The sequence below is a fragment of the Petromyzon marinus genome, chromosome 41, assembly GCF_048934315.1.
Source record: "Petromyzon marinus isolate PM22_M1 ecotype Great Lakes invasive population chromosome 41, UKy_Petmar_22M1.pri1.0, whole genome shotgun sequence".
Classification (NCBI taxonomy): Eukaryota; Metazoa; Chordata; class Hyperoartia; order Petromyzontiformes; family Petromyzontidae; genus Petromyzon; species Petromyzon marinus.
In genome coordinates this window covers 3,230,971-3,258,821 of record NC_133707.1, presented here as the reverse complement: position 1 = coordinate 3,258,821, position 27,851 = coordinate 3,230,971, and the positions used below count along the sequence as shown (strand labels likewise).

General features: G+C 50.0%; 1 protein-coding gene across 2 annotated transcripts in view; it reads left to right on the top strand.

The window, feature by feature from the left end:
- The first annotated feature begins 17,241 nt into the window (after positions 1-17,241).
- Positions 17,242-27,851, top strand: part of LOC116951081 (A disintegrin and metalloproteinase with thrombospondin motifs 3-like) — an 87,335-nt gene continuing 76,725 nt past the window's right edge. For both annotated transcript variants that reach the window (XM_032969466.2, XM_032969464.2), the window contains exons 1-2: positions 17,242-17,897; positions 23,098-23,486. In XM_032969466.2, coding sequence (XP_032825357.2) covers positions 17,780-17,897; positions 23,098-23,486 — 507 coding nt within the window. In that variant the 5' untranslated portion in view covers positions 17,242-17,779. The remainder of the gene's footprint in view (positions 17,898-23,097; positions 23,487-27,851) is intronic.

Genomic DNA, 27,851 nt, shown 5'->3' with positions numbered 1-27,851 from the left:
CACACACACTAACACACACACACTAACACACACACACTAACACACACACACACTAACACACACACACTAACACACACACACTAACACACACACACTAACACACACACACTAACACACACACACTAACACACACACACTAACACACACACACTAACACACACACACTAACACACACACACTAACACACACTAACACACACACACTAACACACACACACACTAACACACACTAACACACACACACTAACACACACACACTAACACACACACACTAACACACACACACTAACACACACACACTAACACACACACACTAACACACACACACTAACACACACACACACTAACACACACACACTAACACACACACACTAACACACACACACTAACACACACACACTAACACACACACACTAACACACACACACTAACACACACACACACTAACACACACACACTAACACACACACACTAACACACACACACTAACACACACACACTAACACACACACACTAACACACACACACTAACACACACACACTAACACACACACACTAACACACACACACTAACACACACACACTAACACACACACACTAACACACACACACTAACACACACACACTAACACACACACACTAACACACACACACTAACACACACACACTAACACACACACACTAACACACACACACTAACACACACACACTAACACACACACACTAACACACACACACTAACACACACACACACTAACACACACACACTAACACACACACACTAACACACACACACTAACACACACACTAACACACACACACTAACACACACACACTAACACACACACACTAACACACACACACTAACACACACACACACACTAACACACACTAACACACACACACTAACACACACACACTAACACACACACACTAACACACACACACTAACACACACACACTAACACACACACACTAACACACACACACACTAACACACACACACTAACACACACACACTAACACACACACACTAACACACACACACTAACACACACACACTAACACACACACACTAACACACACACACACTAACACACACACACTAACACACACACACTAACACACACACTAACACACACACACTAACACACACACACTAACACACACACACTAACACACACACACTAACACACACACACTAACACACACACACTAACACACACACACTAACACACACACACTAACACACACACACTAACACACACACACTAACACACACACACTAACACACACACACACTAACACACACACACTAACACACACACACTAACACACACACACTAACACACACACACTAACACACACACACTAACACACACACACTAACACACACACACTAACACACACACACTAACACACACACACTAACACACACACACTAACACACACACACTAACACACACTAACACACACACACTAACACACACACACTAACACACACACACACACTAACACACACACACTAACACACACACACTAACACACACACACTAACACACACACACTAACACACACACACTAACACACACACACTAACACACACACACACACTAACACACACACACTAACACACACACACTAACACACACACACTAACACACACACACACTAACACACACACTAACACACACACACTAACACACACACACACACTAACACACACACACTAACACACACACACACACTAACACACACACTAACACACACACACTAACACACACACACTAACACACACACACAGACTAACACACACACACTAACACACACACACTAACACACACACACTAACACACACACACAGACTAACACACACACACTAACACACACACACTAACACACACACACTAACACACACACACAGACTAACACACACACACTAACACACACACACTAACACACACACACTAACACACACACACTAACACACACACACTAACACACACACACTAACACACACACACTAACACACACACACTAACACACACACACTAACACACACACACACTAACACACACACACTAACACACACACACTAACACACACACACTAACACACACACACTAACACACACAGACTAACACACACACACTAACACACACACACTAACACACACACACTAACACACACACAGTCTAACACACACACACTAACACACACACACTAACACACACACACTAACACACACAGACTAACACACACACACTAACACACACACACACTAACACACACACACTAACACACACACACTAACACACACACTAACACACACTAACACACACACACTAACACACACACACTAACACACACAGACTAACACACACACACTAACACACACACACTAACACACACACACACTAACACACACACACTAACACACACACACTAACACACACACACTAACACACACACTAACACACTAACACACACTAACACACACACACTAACACACACACACTAACACACACACACTAACACACACACACACACTAACACACACACACTAACACACACACACACTAACACACACACACTAACACACACACACACTAACACACACACACTAACACACACACACTAACACACACACACACACTAACACACACACTAACACACTAACACACACTAACACACACACACTAACACACACACACTAACACACACACACTAACACACACACACACACTAACACACACACTAACACACTAACACACACTAACACACACACACTAACACACACACACTAACACACACACACTAACACACACACACACACTAACACACACACACTAACACACACACACACTAACACACACACACTAACACACACACACACTAACACACACACACTAACACACACACACTAACACACACACACACACTAACACACACACTAACACACTAACACACACTAACACACACACACTAACACACACACAGACTAACACACACACACTAACACACACACACTAACACACACACTAACACACACACACTAACACACACACACTAACACACACACACTAACACACACACACTAACACACACAGACTAACACACACACACTAACACACACACACTAACACACACACACACTAACACACACACACTAACACACACAGACTAACACACACACACTAACACACACACACTAACACACACACACTAACACACACACACTAACACACACACACTAACACACACACACTAACACACACACACTAACACACACACACTAACACACACACACTAACACACACACTAACACACACACACTAACACACACACACAGACTAACACACACACACTAACACACACACACTAACACACACACACTAACACACACACACACGAACACACACACACAGACTAACACACACACACTAACACACACACACTAACACACACACACACTAACACACACACACTAACACACACAGACTAACACACACACACTAACACACACACACTAACACACACACACTAACACACACACACACACTAACACACACACACTAACACACACACACTAACACACACACACTAACACACACACACTAACACACACACACTAACACACACACAGACTAACACACACACACTAACACACACACACTAACACACACACACTAACACACACACACTAACACACACACACTAACACACACACACTAACACACACTAACACACACACACTAACACACACACACTAACACACACACACACACTAACACACACACACTAACACACACACACTAACACACACACACTAACACACACACACTAACACACACACACTAACACACACACACACACTAACACACACACACTAACACACACACACTAACACACACACACTAACACACACACACACTAACACACACACTAACACACACACACTAACACACACACACACTAACACACACACACTAACACACACACACACACTAACACACACACTAACACACACACACTAACACACACACACTAACACACACACAGACTAACACACACACACTAACACACACACACTAACACACACACACTAACACACACACACAGACTAACACACACACACTAACACACACACACTAACACACACACACTAACACACACACACAGACTAACACACACACACTAACACACACACACTAACACACACACACTAACACACACACACTAACACACACACACTAACACACACACACTAACACACACACACTAACACACACACACTAACACACACACACTAACACACACACACACTAACACACACACACTAACACACACACACTAACACACACACACTAACACACACACACTAACACACACAGACTAACACACACACACTAACACACACACACTAACACACACACACTAACACACACACAGTCTAACACACACACACTAACACACTCACACTAACACACACACACTAACACACACAGACTAACACACACACACTAACACACACACACTAACACACACACACTAACACACACACACTAACACACACACTAACACACACTAACACACACACACTAACACACACACACTACAACACAAGACTAACACACACACACTAACACACACACACTAACACACACACACACTAACACACACACACTAACACACACACACTAACACACACACACACACTAACACACACACTAACACACTAACACACACTAACACACACACACTAACACACACACACTAACACACACACACTAACACACACACACACACTAACACACACACACTAACACACACACACTAACACACACACACTAACACACACACACACTAACACACACACACTAACACACACACACTAACACACACACACACACTAACACACACACTAACACACTAACACACACTAACACACACACACTAACACACACACACTAACACACACACACTAACACACACACACACACTAACACACACACTAACACACTAACACACACAAACACACACACACTAACACACACACACTAACACACACACACTACACACAACACACAAACCAAACACACTAACACACACACACACTAACACTACACACACTAACACTACACACACACAAACACACACACACTAACACACACACACTAACACACACACACACACTAACACACACACTAACACACTAACACACACTAACACACACACACTAACACACACACAGACTAACACACACACACTAACACACACACACTAACACACACACTAACACACACACACTAACACACACACAACTAACACACACACACTAACACACACACACTAACACACACAGACTAACACACACACACTAACACACACACACTAACACACACACACACTAACACACACACACTAACACACACAGACTAACACACACACACTAACACACACACACTAACACACACACACACTAACACACACACACTAACACACACACACTAACACACACACACTAACACACACACTAACACACTAACACACACTAACACACACACACTAACACACACACACTAACACACACACACTAACACACACACACAGACTAACACACACAGACTAACACACACACACTAACACACACACACTAACACACACACACACTAACACACACACACAGACTAACACACACACACTAACACACACACACTAACACACACACACACTAACACACACAGACTAACACACACAGACTAACACACACACACTAACACACACACACTAAACACACACACACTAACACACACACACACACTAACACACACACACTAACACACACACACACTAACACACACACACTAACACACACACACTAACACACACACACTAACACACACACAGACTAACACACACACACTAACACACACACACTAACACACACACACTAACACACACACACTAACACACACACACTAACACACACACACACACTAACACACACACACTAACACAAAAACACACACACAGACTAACACACACACACTAACACACACACTAACACACACACACAGACTAACACACACACACTAACACACTAACACACACACACTAACACACACACACTAACACACACACACACACTAACACACACACACTAACACACACACACTAACACACAACACAGACTAACACACACACACTAACACACACACACTAACACACACACACTAACACACACACACTAACACACACACACTAACACACACACACTAACACACACACTAACACACCACACACTAACACACACACACTAACACACACACACACTAACACACACACACATACACACACTAACACACACACACTAACACACACACACTAACACACACACACTAACACACACACACTAACACACACACACTAACACACACAGACTAACACACACACTAACACACACACACTAACACACACACACTAACACACACACTAACACACACACACTAACACACACACACTAACACACACACACTAACACACACACACTAACACACACACACTAACACACACTAACACACACACACAAACACACACACACTAACACACACACACTAACACACACACACTAACACACACACACTAACACACACACTAACACACACACACTAACACACACACACACTAACACACACACTAACACACACACTAACACACACACACTAACACACACACTAACACACACACACTAACACACACACACTAACACACACACTAACACACACACACTAACACACACACACTAACACACACACACTAACACACACACACTAACACACACACACTAACACACACACACACTACACACACACTAACACACACACTAACACACACACACTAACACACACACACACTAACACCACACACTAACACACACACTAACACACACACACTAACACACACACTAACACACACACACTAACACACACACACACTAACACACACACACTAACACACACACACTAACACACACACACTAACACACACACACTAACACACACACACTAACACACACACAGACTAACACACACACACTAACACACACACACTAACACACACACACTAACACACACACACTAACACACACTAACACACACACACTAACACACTAACACTAACACACAACTAACACACACACACTAACACACACACACTAACACACACACACTAACACTAACACACACTAACACACACACACTAACACACACACACTAACACACACACACTAACACACACACACTAACACACACACACTAACACACACACACTAACACACACACACTAACACACACACACTAACACACACACACTAACACACACACACTAACACACACACACTAACACACACACACTAACACACACACAGACTAACACACACACACTAACACACACACACTAACACACACACACTAACACACACACACCACACACACACACACTAACACACACACACTAACACACACACACACTAACACACACACACTAACACACACACACTAACACACACACTACACACACACACACACACACTAACACACACACACAGACTAACACACACACACACACACTAACACACACACTAACACACACACACAACACACACACACTAACACACACACACACACACTAACACACACACACACACACTAACACACTAACACACACACACTAACACACACACACACAACACACACACACTAACACACACACACTAACACACACAGACTAACACACACACACTAACACACACACACAGACTAACACACACACACACACACTAACACACACACTAACACACACACAACACACACACACACTAACACACACACTAACACACACACACTAACACACACACACACTAACACACACACACTAACACACACACACTAACACACACACACTAACACACACACACTAACACACACACAACTAACACACACACACTAACACACACACACTAACACACACACACTAACACACACACACTAACACACACTAACACACACACACTAACACACACACTAACACACACTAACACACACACACAAACACACACACACAAACACACACACACTAACACTAACACACACTAACACACACACTAACACACACACACTAACACACACACACTAACACACACACACTAACACACACACACTAACACACACACACTAACACACACACACTAACACACACACACTAACACACACACACTAACACACACACACTAACACACACACTAACACACACACACTAACACACACACACTAACACACACACACACACTAACACACACACTAACACACACACACTAACACACACACACTAACACACACACACTAACACACACACACTAACACACACACACACACTAACACACACACACTAACACACACACACTAACACACACACACTAACACACACACTAACACACACACACAACACACACACACTAACACACACACACTAACACACACACACTAACACACACACACTAACACACACACACTAACACACACACACTAACACACACACACTAACACACACACACTAACACACACACACTAACACACACACACTAACACACACACACTAACACACACACACTAACACACACACACTAACACACACACACTAACACACACACACTAACACACACACACTAACACACACTAACACACACACACTAACACACACACACTAACACACACACACTAACACACACACACTAACACACACACACTAACACACACACACTAACACACACACACTAACACACACACACTAACACACACACACTAACACACACACACGAACACACACACACTAACACACACACACTAACACACACACACTAACACACACACACACACACACACACACACTAACACACACACACTAACACACACACACTAACACACACACACTAACACACACACACTAACACACACACACTAACACACACACACTAACACACACACACTAACACACACACACTAACACACACACACTAACACACACACACTAACACACACACACTAACACACACACACTAACACACACACTCTAACACACACACACTAACACACACACACTAACACACACACACACACACACACACACTAACACACACACACTAACACACACACACTACACACACACACTAACACACACACACTAACACACACACACTAACACACACACACTAACACACACACTAACACACACACTAACACACACACACTAACACACACACATACACACACACACTACACACACACACACTAACACACACACATAACACACACACACTAACACACACACACTAACACACACACACTAACACACACACACGAACACACACACACTAACACACACACACTAACACACACACACTAACACACACACACTAACACACACACACTAACACACACACACTAACACACACACACTAACACACACACACTAACACACACACACTAACACACACACACTAACACACACACTAACACACACACACTAACACACACACACTAACACACACACACTAACACACACACACTAACACACACACACTAACACACACACACTAACACACACACACTAACACACACACACTAACACACACACACTAACACACACACACTAACAACACACACACTAACACACACACACTAACACACACACACTAACACACACACTAACACACACACACTAACACACACACACTAACACACACACACTAAACACACACACACTAACACACACACACTAACACACACACACACTAACACACACACACTAACACACACACACTCACACACACACACTAACACACACACACTAACACACCACACTAGTATACACACACACTAACACACACACTAACACACACACACTAACACACACACACTAACACACACACACTAACACACACACACACTTAACACACACACACTCACACACTAACACACACACACTAACACACACACACTAACACACACACACTAACACACACACACTAACACACACACACTAACACACACACACTAACACACACACACTAACACACACACACTAACACACACACACTAACACACACACACTAACACACACACACTAACACACACACACTAACACACACACACTAACACACACACACTAACACACACACACTAACACACACACACTAACACACACACACTAACACACACACTAACACACACACACTAACACACACACACTAACACACACACACTAACACACACACACACTAACACACACACACTAACACACACACACTAACACACACACACTAACACACACACACTAACACACACACACTAACACACACACACTAACACACACTAACACACACACACTAACACACACACACTAACACACACACACTAACACACACACACTAACACACACACACTAACACACACACACTAACACACACACACTAACACACACACACTAACACACACACACTAACACACACACTTTTGTTCCGCTCTTTTTGCGCGTGCCCGCATCACAATTTCCAAACTTTTAAAACTTCAGCAGCAACGACAACAACAACAACGACAACACCCGGCGCAAGTGTGGCACTCGTTGGCAAACGCCGTTCTCCACCGTCAAACGAAACCTGTCCTCTGGTCATTCTCGGCGTTGTTTACCATAAAAAAGAAGGGGGTGGGGGGAGGAAGAAAATTAAATTTGACATCTTCACGCATACCTCCGCCCGGTGTACCTAGGAGAGGAGGGATTTTTTTGGCATTCCCCATGTGACACCGCTTCCCGCCGCCGCGCCAGCCCCGTGTCTGGGACCTTTTGTTGATTTTGGCCTCTGCTGAGACAATTAAAATCCTGCGCTGGCGGTGCCGTGGGGATTGCGGCGGGAGTGGGGGGCTGGGCCCTGCTGTTCAGGATCTGGGCCGGGTTCCCGCGACCCCGTGTGAAAGACACGATTTCAGGTGTTGCATGCACGTATGTATGTTGAACTTCTTTCGCACCGTATGTAACCAAACCGTGTTAATCGGAGGTGCGGGGCGGCGGGGAGGACAACAAACTAACACACATAAAGTCGGTGTTCACTCTCTCACTGAAGATGTTTCCACGTCTCACAGTAGGCTAACCGCGACGCGGTAGCCACGGTCACATAGCGAGAGTCATACTGGATGTGGTGTGCCAGGCGTTAGCGAGAGTCATACTGGATGTGGTGTGCCAGGCGTGATAACATTTTCCAGTTTATCGACCAAGACAGAGACCAGCTGAAATTAAGCCCAGCGCATAACTGGCATTCTCGTGTGACTGCCCGGACGGGTGTAAGTATGTGGACACCTGCACCTGTGTCAGATATCTGTGAGCACCTGTGTGCGTGCGTGCCTGCGAACAGCAGTGGGGAGCGGTGGTGTAGCGGTTAGCGCACTGCGCTACAAACCTGGCGACCCAGGTTCGATTCTCGCTCGCGGCCAATAACTCAGTGACGATTATAATTATCTTAACCGGTCCTGGGCCTCCCCTAGGTGGACTCAGCCGAAAATGAGTCCCTGGATTCCTGCAGTCACGAAAGCTTGAAACCAATATATCTTGGTTAAATTTGTTTTCATCATACAAAAAAATGGTCACATTTTGTTTTCGTAGGCCCTTTAGTGTTTGTAGGCCCTAGGCACACTGCCCACTGTGGCCTATTGGATAACACGGCCCTGGTGGAGGTGCGCGCTGGGAATTAAAGTAAGAGACGGAAAGAAAAACGCAGGGATTGGAGAACATACGCAGGTTACTGGCTTCATTCAAGCTGTCAACGAAAGTCAGTGGGCTTGGGCAGGACGCGTCGTCGGAATTTGACGATGGGCGATGGTCGAGAATAATAATAATAACGATGGAACCATGGAAAGGAAGAAAATATCCGGGAGCACGTCGACTAGAGGAGATGGGGCGATGAAATCGGCTCGCGTGCATGTGCTAGGTGGATTATTACATAACAGGATCGTGATTGATGGTGAGAGCTCGAGGATGCCTTCATCTAGCAGTGGATTGACCATAGCCGATAGAGATGAACCTTTGGAAATCCACCCGGTCTCAATATCCACCTAGCCTTACGCAGTCGCCTTGGTGAGATCCAGACTCGTCAGCGGCCACTCCTACTTTGTTTATGTGCAGTACGTACGTATATATTAGGGAAACTATGGAAGGTGGAGCAGGGTTAAACAACAACAATAATGAAGAGGAGGCAAGCGAGAACGAATCGGAGAGGCTTTGGAAGATACATTTTGAGAACAGATGTCAAATCATCCTGGGAGCAACGTTTGCTGCCCGAGGTGACTTTTAATGCTCGTGCACCATGCTCGTGATCGCCCCCAGCACAAGCAGCGGCAGCAGCAGCAACTTTTTTCACGTTAAAAACAAACGGCGTCAGCGATCACTGGCGTGAAATCCGCATGCCCCCACCGAGGACCCGGCAATGAGCCGGCCTCAGCCCGCGTAGAGGGCAACGGCGGGGGCAACGCACGGCAGGTGCGGCGGCTCAGATTCCTCCACACGGGCGGACCATTAAAGAGTCTGCCCCGATCGCCAATGCGCTGCCGTGCGAACCCTGTGCATCGTCGCCGAACCGACCGACCGACTGACCGACCGCCCGTTATCCGCCTACACAGGAAGGCACGGATACTGCGTGTCCCTCGCGGCTCCGGACGCCACCGCACTGATTGCAGGCAGACTCGAGACGCAGTGACACATGTTTTCTGTCACTTGCTTTTCAAAATGCCGCTCGAAAGGAGGAAGGGAAGTGAATGTTCAAGGCACTCCTGAAAACTGTCTTCACAGTCGTAGTCTCGAATGAAGATGCATGGGTCGTCCTTACCCCGCGCCTCCAATTAGCGCGGTCGGCCACGTTACGTTGCGAAGGAAGCCCAACGCGCGTACAAGACTCGCTGGAGACACTGTTGAAGTCCACGTCTGCTCGTCGGAACGTGTGACAGAGGGAGACGAACGCGGCGAGGTCTGGATGTCAGAGAAGTGTCCCTCTGCAGAGGATTCGGTGACACGGGCCCAGCCAGAGCTGGCCCCGGGGGCTCCGCATCTCGTAGCATTGCCAGAAAATACACGTGTTCGCACACTCTGCTCAGATTTATCGCAGCCGTTTTGCTTTACCGTTATATATTTTACGAACAAAAAAAATACTGTTATATCGCTAAAACCATCGGCACATGTTGAAAAAAAAATAAAGAAAACAAATTCTTCGGGGATAAAATATGATTTTGAGAGTCGGGTTATTATTATAATCACGACTCTCGTTATACGGTTGCTGCTGACGTAGTTTTAACACTTAGCGACATCGGGCAATGAAAAACATTTTGGTGGAGCCGAGCCTGGCGTGGCCCGCCGGCTCGCCTCGTCGCGGCGCGAGGCCACCGTGGAGGGGCCACACGCGGCCGTCTCGCACGCGGTAGGGCCCTGTCGGTAACGCGCTCGCCGGGCCGGAGGCGGCCGGACAAAGCCGCTACGGTGCCCCGGACGAGGTGAGATTTTGGCCCCGCCGCTCTCCACGGCGAGTTGCTGCCACGTGCTTGTGGGAAGTTCGTCAAGGGCATCATGTGTGGCTCAAAGTGTGCCTTGAAGAGTGCTAGCCAGAGCGCGGCGAGCGCCAGTGTTCGAGCGCGGTTGGCGTGGGCCCGGCTGAAATCTGCAAGTGATAAGGAAAGCCACTGCGGTCTGTATCACTGCTGCCCATCAGTCACATTTGCTCAAATGGCTACATACGATAAGAGGAACACGGTGCAGTTGTGCATCAACTATTGATGGCTTTTTCGTAATGTACAAGGCTCAGTGCAGCCCAGTGCCTGGGCCCCCTCCGGTCCGTAGCTCCCCCCCCCACACCCCCTGTGCAGTTACACCGCCTGCATACTCGATAGCGACGCTGCTGGCGAGCGTCGAATTCATGCGCATGCCGAGCCCTGGAGGGAAAATAATAACCGCTGATATTCTAACCCGAGAGGGAGACGAACGCAAGGATGTGTGCGGGATGCCACTCGTGTGTGTGTGAGGAGGGGTAGTGTAGCGGTTGGCGCATTGCGAACCTGGCGACCCAGGTTCGATTCCCGCTCTCGGCCAACAGCGGTGATGATTATCTGAACCGGTCCTAGGCCTCCCCCTAGGTCGACTCAGCCTCAAATGAGTACCTGATGCAGTGTGTAAACATCGCCACTGGGGAGACAAAGGCGGTCGGCCGTGGTTGTTGACCACCCACCTCTCTTGGCCTTCATAGTTGCTCGCTAACAGCACTTGTCCCTATAATCTGTTACAGGCTACACGGGGGGGGGGGGGGGGGGGGAGGATCTTTGTCGTCTTTTTAGTCTACTCTTAGGTGCAGTCCTAAATGAGAGCGCGTGGAGGGGAGCAGGTGCGTGTGGGTGCGGGGCGGACGCAGCCATGGCATGCACCACGATGCCCTCGCCCATTACATTCCCTCCGATTACCTCTTAAAACTCAGGACGTTTTGGTGAGAATGGCCCGCGCTCACTCTCCTTTGCTTGCCAGGTTACGATGGCCTGGACCCCCCCCCCCCCTCTATCCTCCACCCACCCCCCTATTTCACGTTGAAGTGATAAAATAAATGTATATTGTATATTTTCTAGGGTTAAAAAAAAATCGCTCTCTCGCTCGCTCCCTGAATTTCGGGACCGCCCATTTCCCCTCGGAAGTTTATAGCTTCGCCTCTGCCTTTCGACGGTGCCGTATAGCGTTATGAAGTGGAGAGGGAGGTAAGGGGGGGGGGGGTCCTGAATGTGGACTCAGGCTTTGCGGAGTGGGAAAGGGGGTGGCGGATGTTGCTTACGCTCCTTTGGGGTGGGGACCTCCAGCGCCAAAACGAAGGAAAAATGAGGCCCATCCTGCCAAGTTGAGGAGGGCAGGATTTCTGAGGATGCCTGCGATGCCACGAAGAATGTCAAGGTCTCGGCCAGGCGGGCTCCGTGTCCTCGTCGTCCCGCAAACACGCCACGTCTTGCCCGTGCGTTCGATGGCTCTCGGTGCGATCGAGTGGCCCAAATAAATGAATGTTCACAACACTCTCATTATTCTCACTCTGAACACGTATTCATACGCTCTATAGGTATATGTGCGAAGTCGTTACTTACAGTTAAATGAGGCTGAATCATATTAAAACAATGCTGAGAAATATTATTGGTTCTTTCGGTAATGTCACGTAGAAGGGAAACAATAAAATAATAAATTTAATGCTGAGAAAGTTGCAAGTTTGGGATTTTGACAAACAACCAAAATTAAAGACTAAAAAAAATCACCAAAATTGTCCTGAGACCAAGTCTTTCGGCCAAAATCACTTCGTGTATCTGGGGGCAACGAGGCTTTCATGGGAAAATTTCAAATCGTCATAGCCAACACGGGGTCCAAAAATACAAACCTCAGCGCCGCGCGCCTCTCCGGCAAGAGAAAAGAAGTAAAAAGAAACCCATCTTGGGTGTTTTTTTTTTGGGGGGGAGCTGACACAAATACAGTTGAGGGCTCCGGCGAGTACACGCTCCCCCGACGGTTAGCTCGGGAGTGCGTGGGGGGCTCGGGCAGGGAGCGCATTTTTGCAATTGGCATATTCTTGGTTCTTTCGGTAAAGTCACGTAGATAGAAAAAAAATAAAAGTGAATAAAATTTAAAATTAAAAAATTAAAAACCACGACGTTTCTATCACAGCACGAGCGATCGTCATCAGGTACGGCGTAGTTTTAAAAAAAAAAATCTTTATTTTATTTACTTTTATTTTTTCTATTTATCTACGTGACTTTACCGAAAGAACCAAGAATATGGATTCCTGCAGTCACGAAAGTCAAAATCTCCCTGGCAGTGTCAGCTCCTTGGGTCCAAGCCCCACCACCAGAGATTTGATGGCCGGCAGGGGTTAACATCTGCGGCCAGTGATGCCTGAATCGAATGTAGCCGCAGTGACCAGCGTGGTGAAGTATGGTCAAACAATTTTCCTCAACGGCTGACGCGGCGTTTTTGGGGAGGCTTTTGTCCCAGGAGCGGACGAATTGTAACTTTGTACGAGGAACCGAAAATTCGCGCGGCTGACGGTGAGGTAATCTTAATTAACACCCGAAATTCAGTTGTCCACATTTAGCTTTATTATTCACTGACGTACGTTAAACCATCGAACTTTAACCAGGAAAGGATCGCTATGAATCTTGACGTTTTAATGAGGGTACATTGTACCAGTTTTTTTTGGGGGGGGGGGGGGTAAAAACTACAGCACACTGTATACATCCTTTTTTTGTCTTGTGCGGGAGACTGTGAAGTGCTAACCTAAAAAAAAACACATACTTGTGTGAGGAGATCACCGTGACGTTTGAGATAACTCCCGAGCTCGAGATAGATATTACAGGGCTAAGAGATAATGCAAAGTACAAACTGTCCGCTTGTTTTCACTCTCGGGGGGGGGGGGGTGGGGGGGGTGCTGCTTTTCTTTGGCAAACGCCTCAGGCCCCGTGCGTTTGCCGGCCATGGCGTGCTTCGGTATTAAAAAAAAAAGCCATTCGTCTCCGATTTTCCGTCTCGCCGCCTGAAATTTACGAGAACATCTGCGAGCGATTAGAGCCGGCAGATGTTTATTAGCCGGCGAGAGGGCGCGGAGGTTTTGCTTTGTGTGATTAAGGGGAAGCCCTGGCACCACTGACATCCACCGGGTCCAAAACTTTTAACTGCCTCCGTGGCACTCCGCGAGCTCCTTATATAGCCCGGCCTCGCCGTCAATCAACACGCCCGCCGCCAGCGCCTGCCCAATGGGAGACGAGCCAAGTCCGCTGCACTCGCTTGCCGATTGGAGGAACGCGCGCGATGGGCGTGACCTATCCCGAAACGCGTGGGGCGGGCGGGGGAGAGAGCCAGCGTGCGCGAGACGTCACTTCGCATCAGATTCCCCAACGCTGACGGGCGCGCCGTTCCGTCACGGCGAACGCCATTGGTCGGCGCGCTCCTCGCTCGGGGCGCCCCGACCAATCGAGCGCTCGTTAACGGCGCGCTTCGCCTATGCGCTCTGGGAAATTGCGATGCGCGCGGGAGGGAGGGGCCGCGTTGGTGGTGGGGGCCCCCCAGTGTGGTGGGTGGGGGGGGGGCGGGCCGGGGTGGGCCCGGGTGGGGGCCCCCCCACAGTCCCCCCCACAGTCCCCTCTCGCCCGCCCACACGAGCGGTCGCTCCTCAGCTCACAGCCCCCCTGCCTCCCCGCCCCCGCCGCCGCAGCAGCCGGCCTCGCCAGAGCTCGCCACAGCTCCACTTTATTTAAAGCTAAAAACTTCGTTTAAAGCGGCGGGAGGTTTTTTTTTTTAACTCCCTTATTTTACCCCCCCCCCCTGCCCACGGGAGTGCATTTTCGGATAAGCACGTGGACTTTGGATACAGTGCCCGCGCGTGCGCGCGCGCGTGTGTGTGTGTACCACGGTATACTGCTCGTGTGCGGCATACTTCACCCACGTGTGTGCCGTGCGGCACCATTGTAGCGGGGTGCTGGTTGCAGCAGGGGAGGAGTGCGTGCACGGAGTTTGTTAGAATCGCTCTTCTCCGGCGTAGGGGGAGGTGGGGGGGGGACGAACGACGACTTCAAATTGTTGGGCACTCCGGGTTGGACTGGGTGAACTGGGCGGCATTCGCAGTTAGCTGGCCGGGCTGCGTCTAGTTTCTAAGTTTAAAAGAGCCCGCGACACACATGGATTTACGGGATCTGCTGCTGCTCCTGCTGCTGCTGATGCCGCCGGTCTGCGTGCAGTGGGCGCACGGCGACGCTGCGGCCGGGAGGGCTGCCCGCGACTCGCCCCACCGGCCAGGTTAGTAGACTCCGGCTGGGGCTCATCACTCTCGTGGTGCTGCTGCTGCTGATGATGATGTTCATGATCTTGACCTGTATCGCTGCTGCTGCTGCTGATGTTGATGATCTTGACCTGTATCGCTGCTGCTTTTGTCAATGCGCTGTTGCAGTGGATGCTGCTTCTCCAGCTGATGACACTACCGAGATGAGAGCTAATTCTGCTGCTGATCGTATCAAAGCTATCGCTTGCCGCTGCAGCCGCTGCTACAACTTTGTTTGCTGCAGCAATTCCTTTTACAGCTTATGCAGCTGTAATCACAGCCGCCTGATTATTATACAACTACTCGTGGTGCTGGTTATACCGAGTTCAGCAGCAGCAGCAGCAGCCGCTGCCGCTGCTGTTGCTTCTCCAGCTGTTGTCAGCACGTGGGGTGGCGGGTGCCGGTCACGCAGTGTGCGTGCGCCTTCATCTCTGCTATCGCGCGGCGTGCTTCTAGGAGGGTACGAGGCTATTCACTCTGTAATTTACCCAGCTAGCTACCTGTGCATGCCTGCCGATACGTATACCTAGCTACTTACCTTCACATCCACTCGTATACCTTGCCTGTCCACCCATTAACCTACCTGCCTGCACACCTGTGTACGTACCCACTCGCTCGTTATTGCTGCATTCTCTACGCAGCTGTCTTCCTCTACCTGCCTACGTTATCTGTCCACCTTCCGACACATCTGTTTAGCTTTCAATCTCGTATCGAACTTCGTACCTCTCTACCTGCCCGTCTAGTCGTCTACCCATTTACAGATTAAGCCAACTCTTTACCTACTTATGTAGTTATTTTCTGCCCACCTGTATGCTGACCGACCTACATGCCCGCGTAGTGATACCCATATGCGCCTGTACATAATTGTACACATGAATAGTGAATGCAGTGTATGTTGGACTATACTTTGGAGTGCCCCGACTTAAGTTAGCCGTGTTTTTCAACCATCGCGTAAGCTGCCACGGCTCACTGATGAGTACTGAGATCACGAATCCCACCGTCATCATAATGGTCATCATCGTGTGGAGATATTAAATTGACAATCGCCGAATGAAGAACGTCACGAGAGCTCCTTGCGTCGAGAAATGAATTAACATACTTTTCCCTGTCATGGGAATGTGGAATTGCCACCACTGGCTCTGGGAAAACGCCCCTTCGGTCTTGTCCAGCGCACAGTGGCACCTGATGTGGCACCTGATCGATTCCGGTGTGGGCGATCGTGCCTGACACAGCTTATAAGGATGTTCTAGAGGGGCGATAGACATCTGATCTTTGGAAAATAAATCCCAGGACGCTTACAAGGCTGATCGATTTCACTCGGAGGGACAGGTTCAGCCTAAACCTGCACGCCGCTCTAAGACTCGTGCAAAACCCAGACAATATATAATCATCATTAGTAGTGAACCGAGTAATTCACCTCCCCTGGGGGTGTGACGCTAAAGCTGATAGAAAGTGTTCGGCATGTCTTGGATGTCTCCCTTGGCAACATCAGGTGTGTTGTCTCAGTGTCACCTCGTCCTACGGGTTATGGAGCTGCTGATGATGATGGATCTGTGTTCGCTTTAGCGCCGTGGGCCGCAAGCGATGTTAGCGGACCGCCTGTTAACAACGCACGCGTTTAAAGCCGAGTCGACCTAGGGGGTGATCGGGGTGGATTCGGATACCACTGAGCCGCTTGCACCGTTGAGATACCATTCCACACATTCCCGGTGCAGAGTTCTCCAAATATCCACACACGATACAAGGGAATCCAAGACAAATATTACACCCCCCGCCCCCTGGAGCCTCAATAAGTGCTGTTAGCGAGCACCTACGAAGGCCGGCACGGCACACGAGGGGGTTTAGGAATCCCAACACCACGCCCGGCCGCCTTTGTCTCCCCAGTGGTGATGTTTGATATACCACACAAGGTTAGAGATAATTGTCACCGGTATTGGCCGTGAGCCGGGAATCGAACTCGGGTGGCCGGGTTCGTAGCGCAGCGCGCTCGCCGCTACACCACAGCCCCACATGGGAATCCACAAACACACACACACACTCGTGCACAGGTACACCACACATGACCTGACACATGCTGACATACAAAGACCCCTCCGTTTAGCCTTCAGCAGACTGTTGGGGCAAAGTTATGTTTGCGAGCACACTGACACACACTCACTCGTGCGCACACACGGATATTGATACACATACTGTGTACTGATATGCATCGATGCCGACACGCACAATAACAACCAACAGCAAACACTGACAGACGCACAAACACCGATACACAGACACTGACGCACACACAAAACAAGATCTCCCGTTTCGATTATTGGGGTGGACGTACTGTTAGTTAGCGAGCACCTGTCAATATACATTCCAATATCAATACCCCCGCCATTCACCACGAAGTGACGGTGCCGTGGTAGACTCAAAGGTGCACTTTGAGGCTACCACGTGAAGTGTCGAAGGCTCGTTGCTGACAGGGGGTCTCGGGATAACACACCCAGCAGGTGCCATGGGTTGGCTGACTGAGATGACCGGTAGATGCACCCAGCTGTACCCCCTGCTGTGCCAATAAACATTCCCAACACACAGACACACACATCGTCCCTTTGTGCAGTGCTGAGCACCGCCGATCGACGTTTCGATTCCATCTCCCCGCGCGGCAGTTGAAACATTAGAGGTAAGTCTCTTTTTTTGTTTGTTTTAAATCCTCCCTCCTGACCAGCGCACAGCAGATGGAGTACTCCGCTGGGCGGTGGGGAGAGTGTGTACGGTGGGGTCAAGTGTGGGTACGCCCGCCTCTTCAAACAACGACGTCCGGTCAAAGCGTGAAGGAAGAGCGGGGATCCACTTATACCTGCCATAGGGGTCGACCTAAACCTGCCTATGGCTCCCTCCGGCGGTGGCCCTTCCGTCAGGCAGCGGCGTGGTCGAGCAGTTGCGGGGCCTGCGCCTTTGCCGATGTAAAGGCGGCGGTGGGGCAATCCGTAGCCCGAGCCGCAGCAGCAGCGCCGTGAGGGGCGGTGGGGAAGCGACCATCCATCATTGGTCCGCGGCTATTTGTGTAAAAATGGGCAGAACACGTAAAAATTGCCGGTTAATTGTGCCTAATGAGACATAATGTGTTTGTTTGCTTGCTCGCCACGAGGGAAGAGCCATTGTTTGGTGACCTCATCCCGGCGCTTGCGAGTTGGGGTTGGCTTGTGGCTTGCGTCTGTCAGGCCGTGCACGCAACAGCAGCAGCAGCAGCAGCCGCAACTGCTGCTGCTGCTGTTGCTCAGATGATGAGGCGGAGAAAGTGGCCGCCACTTCCTCCACCAGGGTCGGGAGGTACCGCGGGCAAATCGGCAGACGATTGGCTCGGCCGCCTCCTTACAGGTGTCGGCTGCTGCGGAGGTCCACACCTTGCAGGGGCGGGGGGAGGGGTCGGGGGTGGGGGGGGGCCCATCTCGACCAGATCCAGAACGTGAGCCGCGTCTGGGGGGCGATTGGAGCGGGCCTCGCTCGCTCGGTCCGGCTGCGCCCGCTGGAGGAGCCGGTGACCCAAGCACCGTTGCTGACCGCGGGGGGGGGGGGGGGGGCTCTGACCCCCGACTCTCGTTCGTCATCGATCCGACTCGCTTGGTTTGCCGGACGTGAACTGCCTGAGCGTGCGTGTAAGCGAGGTTGTGGGGAGCGGCGTCGGCGCTGCAGGTTCTTCGCGCACTGCGCTTGGCTATGCCGAACTTCTTTGGCGCCGTACGCAGCCAGCGGTGTGAATCGGAGGTGCGGGGCAAGGACAGCAAGTGATGTCTGCACCTCTTGCTTGGCTTGACTCGGCCTGCAACGAGCACCTGGTGCACACAGCGGCCCCGGGGAGATAAATGCTGCGGGGGCGTGGGGCTGCCCACAACCACCCCTTCCGCATTTAAATGCGAGGTGCCGCTCTAGGCACTTATCCCGGCATTCGTTATGGCCTCATGGGGGGGGGGGTCGGTCTTTGTTTTGTGTGCCCGCGCTGGATGATGTTGCTGCGCTGTCGGAACACAATGTCCTTAGAACACTTTAAGCGCAATTATTATCGTCATTTGTGCCTGTGGTCTCGCGCTAGACAGTCGTAAGCATTGCCGTTTGTATCAGCGTGGTAAGCTTGTTTAGTTTCACCCAGGCTACTGTGTCTCTGTTCTAGTCCTTTGGTAGCTCACTCAACAACCACGTGTCAAGACTTCGTGTTGTACTGACCGCTGGCCGTGCCACTTTGTGGGAAGTCACCAGTGGTTTTCCTATGGAGTAGACTGGTCCCTGCCATACGAACGTGTAACTTTATATTCTTTGTCAACACTGGCTTAGAGACAATGAACCTGCGCTGCTGAAATCCCGGGTTCGAATGCGGATTTCAGCCGTTCCACTGATTAATCTGGGTTCTCAAGTGCCGTGAGTTGATGGTCTCAGCCCCCATCACCAAAATACGAAATATTAAATGTATTTTATTCACTTTAGATATTCCCAGCTTTGGGGAAGAGAACAAGTTTTTGGATTGATTGCCATGTGACGATCACCTCGATAATAGGGCATGTGAGAAAGGTGGCACCACCACCCCCTATCGTGGGTAAGAGGCAGTTGACGGGAAATCAGAAGTAGTTCTGTGTTCTCCCTTTCAGTGGCTGCTCTCTGTGACATAGGGTGTGTGCTACACCGCTTTTCGCCAGAGTTATGAAATGTTACTTTTCTCTACCCGGCACACCACCATATACAGGCTACCCCTCGCTATCGATGTGCCACCAAATATTTGCGGCGACCAAGGCAACAGTGTGTGAAATGAAGCCCTGCCCAGCTGTACTGACTGCAGCCCCCGCGCACGTGTGTGTCTGTACGAGCGTGTCCTTTCGGGGAGCAGTTAGCTCGCTGCACTACGAATCTGGCGACCCAGGTTCGATTCCCGTTCACAATTAACACCAGCGATGATTATCTGAACCGGTCTTGGGCTTTCCCCTAGGTCAATTCAGTCTCAAATGAGTACCTGGTGCGATGTATAAACATCGCCACTCGGGCGACAAAGGTGGCCCGGCGTGGTGCTGGCCACCCCACCCCCTCGTGTGCCGTGCCGGCCTTTATAGGCGCTGGCTCGCTAACAGCACTTGCCCCAACAGTTTGTGAAGGCTACACGGGGCATATTTGACCTTTGTCCCTCCGGCCTTTGCGCGTCTGCAGTGGTCTCGCTGGGCCGTGAGCCGCGGGAGATGGCCCTCGTGACGCCCGTTCGCACCGACCCCAACGGCCTCTTCTCCTCCCACCGGCTCTCGGCGGGCGTCGGCACGGGCGCCGGCACCCGCGTCCGCAGGAGCGCTGACGCGGACAGCGAAGACAGCGTCTACTTCAACGTCACCATCTTCGGGCGCGAACTGCACCTCCGGCTGAAGCGCAACGGCCGGCTGCTGGCGCCCGGCGCCTCTGCGGAGTGGCAGGAGGACGGGGAGGAGAGCGCCGGTGGAGGCGGCGGGACCTTGCGCCGGGAGGCACTGCCGCACGGGTGTTTGTACACGGGCGAGGTGGACGGGATGCCCGGCGCCAGCGCCGCTATCAGCAACTGCGACGGCCTGGTGAGACGCCTGCCTGTGCATGCACGCACGCTTACGCACACACACTCGCACAAGGCACGCAGAGCCATGGTTCTTGGCCCTAACCGGCTGTTGGCGGAGTGGTGTCGGTGCGTCCAGGCCCGTGGGCTACCAACGCCAGAAACCAGGGCAGCTCACTCGGCTTGCACCGCTACCGCCACCACCACACGCTTGGGCTGCTTAAGGAGGGATGCCCTGATCGTCCCCTAAGTCGGTTCAGCCTTAAACGAGTGCCTGGTGTGTGCGTAAAGCATCAGCGTAGTGCTGGCCACCTCACGCCCATCGTGTGCCCAAGCCGGCCTTAATAGGTGCTCTCTAATTGCACTGGCCCCTACGGCCAATAGCGCTGCAGAGAATACAAATACATCATCATCTCCGTAACCCTCCCCCATACGAGCTTCTCGCCTTTCCGCACCCCCGGGTGATCGCTTCTGTATGGCGTTTGTGCAGAGCGTCTTGCCCAGAGCGTCAGTCTGCTCTGTTGCATTTCAATGACGGATGGGGTCGCACTCTGCGGATGAGACCCAGAGAAGTCGAAACCGCTCCAGAGTTTAAACAGAGACGGTGATCCGCGAGGCTGATGGGTCGGTGGATTGACTGGCATTTTATTTCTCCCATGAAACGGGTTGCCAGTATTGCGATTCTTGATTGAATTTTGGCACAGGTCACCGTATGGTCTTGCCAAATCTGTGTCGTAAGTCCTTCCACCACCCGACATAGCCAAACGAATTAAAGCGCCGCGCGTACACGTGCACAACGCGTGAAACGATTGTCTCGGCTTCTAAGCGGTGAGTTCAAGAACAATCTCACCGCCATATGTACCAATGTTAGATACGCGACGTTTCACTTGAAGCTATGCCAGGCATCTTGAGAGGACGAGATCCAGGAAGTCGGAATAACCACGTCACCTGACCCGGCATCTTAGCCACATTCAGGTTTGTAAACGAGTGGGTTTTCCCTGAGGAATCCCGTGAAACCAAATATATTTCCATCTCCTTGAGCCAACCCCATCGCGCACCTCTTGCCGCCTGTCCCTCCACACCGACCCCCGTCGCGAACCACTCCTCCTGTCGTCACGCTCCGAGACGAGTTCAGTTTTAATTAACCCCCCCCCCAGACCCCCCGTCCGCCCCCCTTCCCCAACTACTTTGTGGCGGACTGCTTCCTGTCTGTCCCCGTGTGCTCAGGTCGACAGGAATTACCAGATTTTTACCCTCGGGGAAATTAGCAACCGCAGCAGCAACAACAAAAAAAACCACCCGTGTACTGTATTCGCACGAGAGCGAGCGGTAATGGCAACGGACGTCTTGCAGGAAATGTGTGGCTCTTAACCTTCTTTTCTCCACCCTGAAACGAAATATCGCTCGAGAATTAAATAAATTCCCTGCGCGTAATCACGGCCAGTGCCGGATTATCCTAGTAGCAAAAGTCGCTACAAATGCTACGGGCCCCGCACTTTCAAGGGCCCCACGCTAAATACTTTCAAGCTATCAATTCCGATTCAGTGATTCTGCACTTGCTCTATTACTATAGTACTATACCGCCTTCAAATTTTATGAACGACTGGGTGTTTAAAGTTAGCGATATGTCATATTATCTGGCTGTATAGGAAATGAAAAAAAATACAATAATTTTACTATGCAATTAAAAAATGTGTGTTTTAATATTTAAGTGTTTTTTTTTTTTTATTAGGGCCTCTTTATAACATATGCTACAGGCCCCGCACTAGCTTAATCTGGCACTGATCACGGCGCGCTTCAGTTGTTACCGGGGCGAGAGTCTGGGAGCTCGGTAATTGGTAACGAGGTTTTTTCCTTCCCCTGTCCTCAAAGCTCGTTCGGGTGGCCCCGTTGCCTCTGTTAGAGAGCAGGGTAAGCAGCGCAGTGGTGACAACTCGCGCCTCACGGCAAGAGGGGCCTAGGTTCAATTCCCGACCCGAGCGTCATGTGGAGTTTGTATGATCTCACCCTGGTCTGCAGAGTGTGCGTTAACGTGAGTCAGTGTTTGTGTGGAGTTAGCTCAGTAAGGGGGGTACAGCTGGTGCATCTACTAGTCATCTTAGCCGGCCCAACCCATGGCACCTGGGTCTGTCCCGAGACCTCCGGTCAGCGAGTCTTCGACTCTTCACGTGGCCTCAAAGTGCACCTGGCCTGGCACAGGCGCTGTGGTAACGTCACCGTCACTTAGTGGCGAATGGCGGGTGTATTGGTATTGGTGTGGAGTTGGTATGTTCTCCCCCTGTTTTGCATGGGTTTCCTGTGGATCCTCCAGTTTCCTCTCTACAAAAAAAACCATACACTCCGACTGGTATTGGCTCAAACCATATCCCCAATGCTGAAAAATAACCTGCAAATTACTCAATTGGGAATCGCACTTGTGGCAGCAACATTGCTGCAGTCTTGACACTCTGCGAGGCTTTCCTGGGTAAACAAACGTAGTCGAGGTTGTGGTAATAATAAAAATAATAAATATCGCGACACCGCTAATGGGCTGGCGGAGCGTGAACGGCTGAGCTTGAGGATCAGCGTGGCCGTGCTTGCCTGCGCAGTGGCAGCGTGCCCCCGCGGTGAACATGATAAGCCTCTTCAGCCTTGTTTAGATTGGGCCCTTGCCTGGTTTCACGTTCCCGTTGATGTTTGATTTGTATGAAAGCGACGTTTCACTTAACAACAACAACAACAACAAAAAATAAATGCCCGCACACGCTCTCGATTGTAAACCGCACGTGTGTGATGTGAATGTTTGAATAAAACCTCGTTCGAGGGTGTTGATAGTGCAGATTCGGAGTGCAACGACGCGTCCGTCGATTCCTCCGTCCGTGTTGATTCTCGGGCTCGCGGTACGTGCGTGGTCAGGGACGATCGCGCTCGATCCATATAAGTTGTACGTAACAGGCATCGGGCGACTCACGCCGCTGTTAGAGGCCGTTACGGTCGCCGCAGCGGCCAAAACCAAAAAAAAGGAAACGATTTGTTAAATTGAATAGCGATGCAAAATTGCGACAATTCAATGTCTTGCCCTCGAGGGAGTTGACTCGTCCCACCCCGAGTACACGAACAGTAATTGTACTACAGAGACAGGCTCGTTAAATGAACGCATCTGTGTCCGTTGATGAGACCCAGAGGGGGCCCGATGGACTAAAAAGGTTGTTATAAATACGTGGAGAAAATAAAGAGGGGATATTTATTTGGTTATTTATGGGTTTTTATTTCCTGTGACGTTCCCCAACAGTGGATGATGAATTTCCATTCGGCACTAATTTGCCACTGTCAGCTTCCGTGACGACGCGCTGAGTTGGCGGGTTTCTCTCTGGTGTTTTGAGATGCTGGCACATTTAAGGTCTGTCGTAATGGTGGTGCCCAGCGCTTTGTCCACTGCTGGATGAAGGCCTCCCCGCGCCATGTCAGTCATGTGGCTGTTGTTTGACCATACTTCACCACGCTGGTTGCTGCCATTTGGTGAAGGTGTGGCAGCTCAGCACAGGTTCAGATATCACTCGCCACCGAATTTAGCCGTGGCCAGCAATTTAACTTGGGGCTCCGAGTTCAGAGTGCAGCGCACCGACCACTGTACCACCACTCCCCTACTTGCCCGGTATAGAAATCCAAATTGCGTTGCATTGCATCACCGTGACAGATGCCTCCAGAGCAACCGCCGTGCTGTAAATAAAATAAAAATGCACAGATTTGTAACGCAGAGCACAGCTTTCTTTCTATCAGAGGCGCGGGAAACCGCAGGCGAACGCTTGGGAATGCAGCCCAAACCCGCGCCGGTAATCGCCCAAGCTCAGCGGTTCTACATTGGGATGTTCGGGCCAACTCCATCGATGGGCAAATTGCACGCGAGCCACGTTGTCGCGACAGACGCGACGGCACGAACGCGTCCGTGGTGCCCGGCGCGGGCACCACGAGCGCGTCCGTGGTGCCCGGCGCGGGCAGGAGGGGTGAGCGCGAAGTGGCATCCGTACGAGGGGTGTGCCCCCCCCGTGCCCACCGTGCCACCGTGCTTATTCGTGGCGCCGCTATTTACAGAGCGCCCATTAATCTTAGCGGGCGCTCGTTGCGGCGGCGGTGGCGGCTTAGCGCGGCGGAGGGATTTGAATAGTCAGCACCAGACGGTGCCATTGTATTAATGTTGAGCCCTGGCAGACCCCTTTCTATTTGCCGTAATTAATCCCAGGCTCTCGTGCGGCTCGCCTCGTTGGTTTCTTAACGAGCGAGGTTGTCGCGGGAGCGGAGGGGGGGGGGGCTTGGCGGTGATGTTTAGCGGGACTCACGGTGGCTAGGAGAGACTCACGGTGGCTAGGAGCTCTGCATTCACATCGGTGAAGTATAAACAACAACAACA